Below are 12,591 nucleotides of genomic sequence, written 5' to 3'. Positions count from 1 at the left end.
AAGTAATCAAAAAAAGTACCAAGGGTAATTTTAGATTTTGAAAATGGGATAACTGTATACTTTAGATACAAATTAGATTTGGAGTTTATTCTTTTTCAGTGGCTTAATAAGATGTCTAGATATACTTTAATTTCAGCCTCTCCCATAGGCTTAAGAAAGGAAATATAAAAAACAAAAAGGAATCTAAGCTAATGCATGTGTAAGCATTTATCTACTATTAATTGTACCATATGTTTCTATGTATTAACATGAAATTGTTTTTCAGATAATTATTTAAACTTTTAGGTGATTATAGAGATCATTCTGAAGAAAGAGGGTTATTGCTTGCTAACATTTCACTGTTTACCTCATTTGATCTGTGAACCAAGATGTTACTTAGAATGTGAATAATTATAGAGAAGTTTCAAGAAAAACTTTATCTGTAATGAAGGCTTTTTAACAGAACTTCCATTCTCTTTAGAACTTAAGAATGAGACTTAGACTTCTTAAAAACATTGATAGAGACTTGAAAGTTGTGACATTGCATTTTATTTCTATAAACTTCTTTCTTTGATTATTATGATGAAGGCTTTAGGATAAAGCCATTATAGGTACATTTAGGCATGCTTTATTGGAATAGGGGATATATACTTCCTCCACATCCTAGCACTAAGCTCATCACAAATGAGAGTGAAGGATGGACTGAATATGAGCTCCCACCTTGGGTATACAGTAAAAATAGGCACTGCAACGCCTCTATGTCAGCAAACCTCATGGTGACAATAAATTATATTTTTTGGACAACAAAAAAAGTGCTTGAGAAAAAGTTACTTTAACTAGAATTTAATAATTAATTTGGACCAAGGGCAACCATGAAGCTATGGCCTGAAAATCATGAGGTGATAAATTTTTCCTTTACTGTTTGAGGAGGGAGGGTTGGCTAAAGGACAGACTGAGAGCACAGACACGTTTGTGAAAATGGGTTCCGGGAGCTCTCCTGGAGCCTCTCCCTCGGGCTCTAATCATGTTTCTGCAGTACAGTGTGTGATGTTCACGTGGGGTCTGTGAGCCACCAGAGGAGAGCTAAATTCTATTTGTTTGTTATTATTTTTACCCATTTCTCCTAGCCTCTGGCAGCCATGAGTCTGTTATCTGTATCTATGAACCTGATTTTTTAAATATATATCTACATTCCTGGGTCAGGAAGATCCGCTGGAGAAGGGAGAGGCTACCCACTCCAGTGTTCTTGGGCTTCCCTGGTGGCTCAGCTGGTAAAGAATCTGCCTGCAATGCAGGAGACCTGGGTTCGATCCCTGGGTTGAGAAGATCCCCTGGAGAAGGGAATGGCTATCCATTCCAGTATTCTGGCCTGGAGAATTCCATGGACTGTATAGTCCATGGGGCCACAAGGAGTTGGACCTGACTGTCTTACACTTTCATTTTCATATCTGTATCTTAGATTCCACATATAAGAGAGTATATATGGTATTTGTCTTCCAGTGCCTGACTTATTTCACTTAACATAATACCCTCAAGTTTCATTCAGGTTGTTATAAATGACAGGATATCATTCTTTTTTGTGACTGAGTAATATTCCATGTGTGTGTGTATGTGAACACACACACATGTATACACATGCATACCTCATTTTCTTTATCTGTCTATCCACCAATGGACATTTAGGTTTTTCCATAATTTGGCTATTGCAAATAATGTTTTCATGAACATGAGGATGTGTGTATCTTTTCAATTTAGTATTGTCATTTTCCTCAGATAAATGGCCAGAAATAGAATTGCTAAATTGTATGATAGTTCTATTTCTAATTTTTTGAGGAAACCTCATACTGTCTTCCGTAGAAACTGTACCAATTTACATTTCCACCAACAGTATGCAAGGGTTCTTTTCTCCATATCCTTGTCAGTACTTTTTATTTCTAGTCTTTTGGATAGTAGCCATTCTAGCACATGAGGTGATCATCTCATTATGTTTTTAATTTGCATTATGTTTAATGACTAATGATGTAGAGCATCTTTTCATGTGTCTTTTGGGCATCTGTATGTCTGTTTTTGGAAAAGTGTCTATTCAGATCTTCTCATTTTTTAATCACTTTTTGTGTATTAAGTTGTCTGAGTTCTTGATTTATTTTGAGTATTTGCAAATATTTCCTCCCTTTTTCTTTTGTTGATTTCCTTTGCAATACAGAAACTTTCTAGTTTGTTGTAGCCCCATTTGTTTATTTTTGCATTTGGTGTGAGATTCCAAAAATCATCATCAAGGCATATGTCAAGGAGCTTTACCACCTATGTTTTCTTTTAGGAACTTTATGGTTTCAGGTGTTACACCCAAGTCTTTAATTCATTTTAAGTTGATTTTTGTTCATGGTGTTACAGTGTTGGTCCAGTTTCAATCTTTTGCATGTGGCTCTCCAATTTTCCCAACACCATTTATTGAAAAGACTGTTCTCTCCCCATTCTTTGACCATATATATGTGGGTTTATTTCTGGGCTCTCTATTTTGTTCCATTGATCTGTGTGTCTGCTTTCCTGTGAATATCATACTGTTTAAATTATTATTGCTTGTAACATACTTTGAAATTTGAGAGTATGATACCTTCAATTTTATTCTTTCTCAAGACTGACTTAGCTATTTAAGGGGTCTCTTATGGTTCTATATACATTTTAGGATTATTTGTCCTATTTATGTGAAAAATTCCATAGGTATGGGGATTTTGATAGGGATTGCATTACATCTGTAGATTGATTTGGGTGGTATGGCCATTTTAACAATATTCATCCTTCCAATTTGTGAGCATGGGATATCTGTCCATTTATTTGTATTGTTTTCAATTTCTTTAATGTTTTATAGTTTAAAATATACAGATCTTCCACCTCCTTGATAAATTTATTGCTAGGTATTTTCTTCTTTTTGATGTAATCATAAATGGAATTGTTTACTTCTCTTTCTAATATTTCATTATTAGTTTATTTAAATAAGCAAGTTCTTGTGTATTGATGTTGCATACTGCAACTTTACCAAATTTGTTAGTTTTTGATGTAGTCTTTAGGGTTTTATATATATATATATATATATATATACATATATATATATACACACACATAAACATATTATGTCATATGAATATAGTAATAGTTTTACTTCTTCTTTTCCAATTTGGATGCCTTTTATTTCTCTTTCTTGCCTAATTGCTCTGGCTAGGACTTCCATTCCTGATCTTAGAGGAAAATATTTCAGTTTTTCACCTTTGAGCATGATGTAGGCTTATCATATGTGGCCTTTACTACGTTGAAGTACTTTTGTATGTTCCCTCTATACCCACTTTGTTGAGGGATTTTTTTCATAAATGGATGTTGAATTTTGTCAAATGCTGTCAAATGCTTTTTCTGCATCTGTCTATTGAGATGATCACATGATTTTTGTCCTTTATTTTGTCTATGTGACATGTCACAATGACTGGTCTGTGGCTATTGAACCATCCTTGCATCTCGCTGATCACAGTGTATGCCTGTTGAAGTTAATGTTTTGTTGAGGATTTTTGCATCTGCGTTCACCAGGTAATTTTATTTTCTTGTGGCATTCTTACCTGGTTTCAGTACCAGGGTAATGCTGGCTTCATAAATGAGTTTGGAAGAGTTCCGTCCTTTTATTTTTTAAGAGTTTGAGAATGATGGTATTCTTTGACTGTTTGGTAAATGTCACCAGTGAAGCAGTCTGGTTCCAGACTCTTGTTTGTTGGGAGGTTTTGGATTACTGATCCAGTCTCCTTATTAGCAGTCAGTCCGTTTAGCTTTTTTATTTCATTATGATTCAGTCTTGGTAGATTGTATGTTTCTAGGAATTTATCTATTTCATCTAGGTTGTCCAATTTGCTAATTTATAATTGTTCATAGTAGTCTCTTATGATCTATTTATTTCTGTATAATATCTGTTATTGGGCTTCTCTTGTGGCTCAGCTGGGAAAGAATCTGACTGCAACATGGGAGAGCTGAGTTCGATCCCTAAGTTGGGAAGATCCCCTGGAGAAGGGAAAGGCTACCCACTCCAATATTCTGGCCTGGAGAACTCCATGGACTGTATAGTCCATGGTCGCAAAGAGTTGGACACGACTGAGCGACTTTCACTCACTTCACTTCACAATATCTGTTGTAATTCCTGTTGTAATAGCTCCTCTTTCATTTCTGATTTTATTTGAGTCCCTCTCCTTTTTGTTGGTGAATCTAACTAGAGGTTTGCCAATTTTATTTATCTTTTCAAAGAACCAGCTCTTAGTTTCATTGATCTTATTTACTTACTGTCTTTTAACCCTTATTTTACTTATTTCTGCTCTAATCTTTTTATTTTATTTTTTCTAGTTTTTTTTTCTCTAGTTCCTTGAGGTGTAAAGTTAGACTATTTATTTGAGCCTTGTTGTTTCTTGAAGCTAAGTATTTATCACAGTAAACTTCCTTCTTAGAACTACTTTTGCTGCATCCCATAAAGTTTGGTGTGTTACATAATCCATTTTTGTTTGTCTCAAGGTAATTTTTTTAAAATTTCTCTTTTTATGTCTTCTTTGAACCTTTGACTGTCAAGTAGCATCTTGTATAGTATAATGTCCACATATTTGTGAATTTTCCAGTTTTCCTTGTGTAATAAATTTTGAGTTTCATACCACTGTGGTCAGAAAAGCTGCTTGATGTGATTTCAGTCTCTTTAAATGTAGTGAGCTTGTTCTGTGGCCTAACATATAATATAGCTTGGGAAATATTGAGAAGAATGCATTTCTGTTGCTTTTGGATTGAGTGTTTTATAAATATTTGTGATCTCAAATGTTGTTAAAAGCTGATGTGTTTTAGGTGATTATCTGTCCTGTGTATCCGTTGATATAAATGTAGAGTATTATAGTCTCCTGCTGTTGTTGCTGTCAATTTCTCCTTTAGATCTGTTGATATTTGCTTTAGTTAGATGCTCCTTTGTTGGCTGTGTAAATATTTACAAACATTACAACTTCTTGTTGGGTTGATGTCTTTATCATTATATAATGCCCTCCTTTGTCTCTTGTTACAGTCTTTGTTTTGAAGTCTATTTTGTCTGATAAAAATACAGCTATTCCAACTTTTTTTTTTTTGTAGTTTCCATTTGCATGAGATCTCTTTTTCCATCCCTTCACTCTCAGTCTATGTGTGTCCTTACATCCAAAGTGAGTCTCTTGTAGGCAGCGTGTAGATGGGTCTTATTTTCTTATCTATTCATCCACTCTGTGTCTTTTTTTCTCCACTCTTTCTTTTTCTCTTCACTCTGTGTCTTTGGATAAGAGAATTTAGTCCATTTGCATTTAAAGTAATTATTGATAGCTGTGCATATACTGTCATTTTGTTAATAGTTTTCTGGCTGTTTTTGTGTTTCCTGTCTGTTCCTTTCTTCTTCTTTTGCTCTTTTCCTTTTTTGATTTGATGACTTTCTTTCAGTTCAGTTCAGTGGCTCAGCTGTGTCCAACTCTTTGCGACTCCATGAACTGCAGCACGCCAGGCCTCCCTGTCCATCACCAACTTCCGGAGTTCACTCAAACTCATGTCCATCGAGTCAGTGATGCCATCCAGCCATGTCATCCTCTGTCGTCCCCTTCTCCTCCTGCCCCCAATCCCTCCCAGCATCAGAGTCTTTTCCAATGAGTCAACTCTTTGCATGAGGTGGCCAAAGTACTGGAGCTTCAGCTTTAGCATCATTCCTTCCGAAGAACACCTAGGGCTGATCTCCTTCAGAATGGACTGGTTGGATCTTCTTGCTGTCCAAGGGACTCTCAAGAGTCTTCTTCAACACCACAGTTCAAAAGCATCAGTTCTTTGGTGCTCAGCTTTCTTCACAGTCCAACTCTCACATCCATAGATGACTATTGGAAAAACCATAGCCTTGACTAGATGGACCTTTGTTGGCAAAGTGATGTGTCTGCTTTTGAATATGCCATCTAGGTTTAGCGGTATGCTTATATTTCTTTACCTTTTATGTATTTACTGTAGTTTTTTTGCTTTGTGGTTACCATGAGGTTTGCATATTAACAATTTATATCTGTAACAGTTGATATAAAGTTGTAAATAACTTAAGTTTGGTACCACTCTAAAGCTTAACCTTCATACTCTTCCCTCGGCTGCATTTCATGTTTTTGATGTCACAGTTCACATTTTTTCATCTTGTCTATCCCTTAATTATCAAAATCATATTTTTATGGTTTGTGTTTTTAAATCTTCATGCTAGCTTTATAAGTGATTAACCCACTACCTTTACTATATATTTACCTTTCCAGTGAGATTTATTATTTCAGATGTGTACTTGTTAGTGATCAGTACCCTTTCTTTTCAGCTTAAAGAATTTCCTTTAACATTTCCTGTCAGGTCAGTTTAATGGTGATGAATTCCTTTAGCTTTTCTGGAAAACTCTGTGTCTTTTATGAATGATAACTCTGCCAGTTAGTTTTCTTTATTGAAAATTTTTTCCTTCACTACTTCGAATATATTGTACCATTATATAATAGTACAGTTAAATAATAGTAATCTACCTAAGACAAATAATATGTTAATACAGTTTAAAAATGAGTTTTATTGAAACATTTTTGAAAAGTTAACCTGATAGGATTGCCCATCAGATTTTTGGAAACTCATTTTCTTAGGCTCATCCATGATGCATGAGGCAGTCTCCTCTTTATTCTTTCTTATGCTTCCTTTCCCCTCTCCCCTTTCTCCATGGTGACTTCTATGTTTGTCTTTTAAGCCAAATCCCCTCTTCTCTCTCCCAAGCTAAAAATCCATCTCTGTCAGATATCTCTCGTGTCCTGAACTAAGCTCTCTCTTTTTTTAAATAAGCAACCTGATATCCACTTCTGCTTTCCCACTTGTTGGTGGGTGGACTAGCCCTACATTTCAGCTTGCCTAGAACTGTCGCTGTTTGTATCTGTTGTCCTGAAATAATAATTAATAGCTACCCTTTCACTTTTAAAATTATCCTGGGTTAATAACAAATCATATGTCACCATAGCTATCTGTCTGATTAAGTTCTGCCTTATAAGAACCAGCCCCTCAGCCACTGTTAAAGGACTCTGGAGTGACAGGCATGTCCATGAGTCCTACCCCAGCTCCTGTTTCTCTGAGTGCCTCTCTCCACATCCATCCCCCTGCCATTCCTCCCTGACACACTTGCCCCACTTCCTCCGTTTATATCATCAGCTTTCTATTTTGCTCTCCGTCTCCAAGTAATGATGTCCTGATTTTTTAACTCTAGGCTCCTCAGACTGGTGTGTTACCCTACAAGTCTCAGTGTGCCCCTTCCTTTCTGGCTTAATGCATTTAGACCTCTAGCCTTTCTCAGAATCTGGCGCTTGTGAATTTCTCCCACAGATAAACCCAATAGTTAGGGCAAGGGTTTACTTCTCTTATGTAGTGTATTAGACACAATCCACCCAGTCTCCAGTGCTGAAAGGCTTAGAGAAATGTTTTTTTTTTTTTTCCTCCTTCAGCTCCTCAATCTGCTTTATGGGATATTGTGAAGATTCATGAGAAGAAGTACAGCAGAGTAGTTAGCGTAGTGTCAGCATTTAGCTAAAGAAAGAAATGAAGATACAAATGTCAGTGTCCAGATAATGAAGGAGGCTAAACTAAGTCTTTTGTCTTTTATTTTAAAGTTCACTAGATTTAGGAGCAAATATTGGTACTGAGGGGGCTTCCCTGGTGGCTTAATGTTAACAAATCCGCCTGCAATGCCAGAGACGTTCTGCAATGAGGGTGACAGGGGTCTGATCCCTGGGTGGGGAAGATCCCCTAAAGAAGGAAATAACAACCCACTCCAGTATTCTTGCCTGGGAAATCCCATGGACAGAGGAGCCTGATGGGCTACAGTCCATGGGGTCGCCAGAGTTGGACACGACTTAGCGGCTAACCAGCACCAAAGGGCATGTACTTGATGCCTTTGTTACCAGTGCAGAACCTGGTGTCTGTCCTAGACTTGCTGAATCTGATCAGTGGGGGTGTGATAGACGATTCTCTCCAATCTGTGCAAGGTATGCAAACACCGAGTGGGTCGTTGAGCTAGATGACTCGTAAAAGTCCTCCCACCCTGAAGTCTAATATTCTTACTTTTGTATAGCATAGTCATACCCAGGAAGTAAGCCCTCCATTCATTTATTTCACAGTATTGGTTGAGTGGCTCATAGCAATGCCTCGTTCTTCTTTGGGCCTGTGTTTCCTTCCACAGGCGTGGCTCGCTCCTGAATGCCCAGGAGATAGTAATGGAGAACACTTGTTTGTTGACTCAGAGATTCACTGAGCACCTGCCATGTACTACGGCACTGTGCTCAGCTGGGTGAGGTGTTGATGAGCAAGACTGACAGAGCCCCTTCCCTTCAGAGTTTACACCAGCAGAAAAAAGAAACCAATTGTGTTTACAGTAAAGCTGATACATGTTGTTATGAAAAAGAAAATGGTGTGAAAACCATTCTTTTTGTTCTGTTCTTTTTCCCCACATCAGAATTCCAATTAAAATCCAGTCAGGTTATTCATAGACGAAATAGTAATTCCTCTCCTCAGACTGGTTTTAGGTTTTAAGTCAAAACTGAGAGCCTTTGGGCCTTAGCCCAGGAATAGTGGATGACTTCAGGATGCATTTTTGTACTTAAAACCGCTCTGGTGTCACAACTGGTATGAAGGCTGTTGAATAAGCCAGTCAAAGGGACATCCCTTGTTCAGGTTGACTCTGGGTATTTTAGAAAGGGATTCTAGAAGTTCTGAGTCCTTTGAGTTCATGTACCTATTTCGAACCGTATCACAACAGAGCTCATTGGCACTACATTTGTCAAGGAAGTTCTTATTCAAAACATGAAGATGTTATTAATGTAGACCATGCAGTAACTGCAATAGTAACAAAATGAGTCCACCAGCCCTGCTGCCAGCGCTCCTTACCTCCTCTGTCCTCAACACTTTAGTAGAGAGAATGGAAGATGTCAGCTTTGCACGTTGCGTTACAAACAAAGCCATAACTAAACAGAGAGAGGAAGAAGAAAAAAACCCTGTCTTTTGCTGTGGATACAGGAAGGCACTTAATTTAGAAGCGGCTGTCTAGGATCTAGTTCTGGCTCTTCCATTAATCAGTGTGTGACTTCAATGGGTCTGGGCTTCAGTTTTTTTTTTAATGCTAAATGATCCTTAATTAGCCCTAAAATTCTCATTCAGTGAAAGTAGATGGAGGAAATGGTGTCATTTTACACTTACCTCTCCTGCCTTCCTCTCAGCTACAAGTACATCAGAAACCCCATCACCACTGAACAGATGGATAATGAAGCAACTTGCTTCTCTAACCTGGACGTTTGTGCGTGCCTTAAGCTGAAGCCTGGGACCTCAATGTCTACCTGCTCATCTGGACTGAATGAGTGAACTGACACCAGGTCCTCGGGGAGTGCTGCGCTTCTCGGAAGGAGAGCCCTGCCCCGGGAGCACACACAACTCAGCAACTCTCAGCCTCCATAATGCTAGTTTGCACCAAGGGTCCTGTTTCAAACACCATAGACCTTCCTAGGACCAACTATTCCTACTTTTCTGGCTAATATCTGCAGTCTAAAATCTTATCTTACTCTGCCCACATCTGCCCAATCAGCTTTCTTCCAGCAGACATCACCGGCCAGGTGGCATCAGGCTTCTGTCCTGAAGGAGCAGCAGTGTAGCCCAGGTGCCTGTGAACCTGGTCCTGCCTCGCCTGGGTCTGTTCCTCAGCCCCTGGCAGGCCCTGTGAAGCCCCACTTAGCCTGCCATCAGACCTGCTCAGGTTATGATAAGCACATAGGCATATGTATATGTACCTGTAAGAGGATGGAATTATTTTTTAAATATTTATGTGTTTGTTTTTGGCTGCATTAGGTCTTAGTTGCACCATGAAGTCTCAGTAGTTGTGATTCGTGGGCTTAGTAGCCCTGCTGTATGTGAGATCTTAGTTCCCAGACCAGGGATTGCACTCGCATCCCCTGCATTGCAAGATGGATTCTTAACCACTGGACCACAAGCAAATTCCCTGGGATTATTTGTTATAATTAGAATTTTCCTCAAATTAACCCACTCTAAAATTTATTATTTTTCAGTTCAGTTCAGTTCAGTCACTCAGTCTTGTCCAACTCTTTGCGACCCCATGAATCACAGCACACCAGGCCTCCTTATCCATCACCAACTCCTGGAGTTCACCCAAATTCATGTGCATCGAGTCAGTGATGCCATCCAGCCATCTCATCCTCTGTCATCCCCTTCTCCTCCTGCCCCCAATCCCTCCCAACATCAGGGTCTTTTCCAATGGGTCAATTCTTCGCATGAGGTGGCCAAAGTATTGGAGTTTCAGCCTCAGCATGAGTCCTTCCAATGAACACCCGGGACTGGTCTCTTTTAGAGTGGACTGGTTGGATCTCCTTGCAGTCCAAGGGACTCTCAAGAGTCTTCTCCAACACCACAGTTCAAAAGCATCAATTCTTCAAATTAACTTTATTTCCTGTGGCCTTATTTCTGATGTAATCCACGTGATACATAGGAAGAAAAATGCAGATTATAACTGTATATATAATATATATAACTATATATAATATAATGCATTATATTATGGCACAGCTTTGCTTTTTAAAATACCAGTGAGAAGTATATACTCTGTTAGCTCTGAAATTAGCTTTTAGTTTTAATTTAAAATGTTAGCCTCTAGTTTTCAGAATTCTTCCTATTTAAATAATTGAAAATTTTGAGAAAATAATGATCAAGATATTCAAAGCAAAATCATAAGCTTTCTTGTTCTCACATTTCAGTCTTTTAAAATATATTTCACTCTTCTACAATTGCCAGAGCTTCTCCTTGTGAGGCAGAGCTCCAGGAATTAATGGAGCAAATTGACATCATGGTAAACAACAAAAAATTGGACTGGGAAAGGAAGATGCGGGCTCTGGAGACACGATTAGATCTTCGGGATCAAGAGTTGGCAAATGCACAGACGTGTCTGGAACAGAAAGGTCAAGAGGTACTGCGGAGCTGTGTTTCTAAATTGTGCATTCCTCAGACTGTTATAAATAGTGCTAGTTCCATCAGAATGTATTTTTCATTACACATATTTTGTATAGGCATCAGCAATAGCTTGAAATGCCCTGAAATTCTGTCACAGTGTGCTAAATGTACGTGTTCTATCAAATAAGTGGCAAGCAGAGCCTAAACCTATAGTAATTTGTCGATGCAGACAGAGTCCAGTAGATGCTGTCTAGGAAAGTAAACATTTGACATGTATGTGAAATACTGTTTTCAAGCAAGGATGTCACTGCTTTTGTTGCTACAGAAACAAAGTAGCCATCAGAGCTGTGCCTTTGGAGCAGACAGAGTTCAGGATCATTTGCCTTTTCTCACCTGCTAAAAAGTCTTGACTAAAAGAAGGGGACAGATAAAGCCTTGATTGTAGGTCAAGAAAGAAGAGAGTTCAGGGAGGGGGGTATATGTATGCCTGGGTGTCCACATGGCTCAGTGATACAGAACCTGCCTGCCAACGCACGAGACACAAGAGACGCAGGTTTGATCCCTGGGCTGGGAGGATCCCCTGGAATAGAAAATGGCAACCCACTCCAGTATTCTTGCCTAGAGAATCCCATGGACAGAGGAGCCTGGCGGGCTACATACAGTCCATAGAGTTGCAAAGAGTCAGACCTGACTGAGTGACTGAGCACATGCACCACCCAGGAGGAGCGTCCTGGTCCCAGGGAGTCCGCTTGCAGCCAAGCTGGTGAAGCTAGAGGGATGTCTGAGTGCTCTCGCGCCTGCTGCAGAGTTCAGCAAAGTCATACGCTTCACCTGACATGGACTTTCATGTCTGTGAATTTTCTTTGGGACCAGGCATAAGGCAGGTTTACTGATCATATGCTAATAACTAAAACGTCAACAGTCAACTTGTTCCGCAGCTGTTTTTCTACCTCTGCTGGACTCAGTGGAACTTAACTTCTTGTCTTGGTTAACTGTGTTGTTGTTTGGCCCAGTTAACGTGGTTATCAGTAGAGGCAGGTCATGAGACTGCACATGCAAGGGGCTACTTTCTGACTTTTGGTCCTGTCACAACCCAGATGTGCAAACAGAACCCTCACATGCTGTTTAAGCAGACAAATTCTGTAAGCCAAATCCCTATGAACTCCTCTTAGACATTTTTTTCTTTTTATATTTTTTACTCTGCTGGGTCTTTTTTGCTGCTCCGGGGCTATTTCTAGCTGTGGTGAGCAGGGGCTACTCTTGGCTGCACCGGCTTCTCATTGTGGTGTCTGCTCCTGTTGCAGGGCACAGCCCCTAGCCCATGGGCTTCAGTAACTGCAGCATGAGGCTCTGCAGTTACTCATTGTGGTGTCTGCTCCTGTTGCAGGGCACAGCCCCTAGGCCCACGGGCTTTAGTAATTGCAGAGCCTGGGGTCTCGAGTATGGGCTCAGTAGTTGTGGCCCAGGGGTTTAGTTACTCTGCAGCACGTGGAATTTTTCCAGACCAGGAGTCGAACCCATGTTCCCTGCATTGGCTGGTGGATTCTTACCCACCACACCACCAGGGAAGTCCTATTTTTCTCTTCAATTTGTTAGTTTTTATTT

The 12,591-nt window shown here is 39.4% G+C and overlaps 1 protein-coding gene across 4 annotated transcripts in view; it reads left to right on the top strand.

The window, feature by feature from the left end:
• The window catches only part of DEUP1 (deuterosome assembly protein 1), a 125,654-nt gene that overhangs the window by 15,356 nt on the left and 97,707 nt on the right, over positions 1-12,591 (top strand). For all 4 annotated transcript variants that reach the window (XM_018043565.1, XM_018043566.1, XM_018043563.1 and 1 more), the window contains exon 3: positions 10,831-11,002. In XM_018043565.1, coding sequence (XP_017899054.1) covers positions 10,831-11,002 — 172 coding nt within the window. The remainder of the gene's footprint in view (positions 1-10,830; positions 11,003-12,591) is intronic.

The sequence above is a fragment of the Capra hircus genome, chromosome 29 (assembly GCF_001704415.2).
Source record: "Capra hircus breed San Clemente chromosome 29, ASM170441v1, whole genome shotgun sequence".
In the NCBI taxonomy this organism is placed as follows: domain Eukaryota; kingdom Metazoa; phylum Chordata; class Mammalia; order Artiodactyla; family Bovidae; genus Capra; species Capra hircus.
Note: the sequence above shows the minus strand (reverse complement) of the source record. Positions and strands in the feature narration are given on the sequence as shown.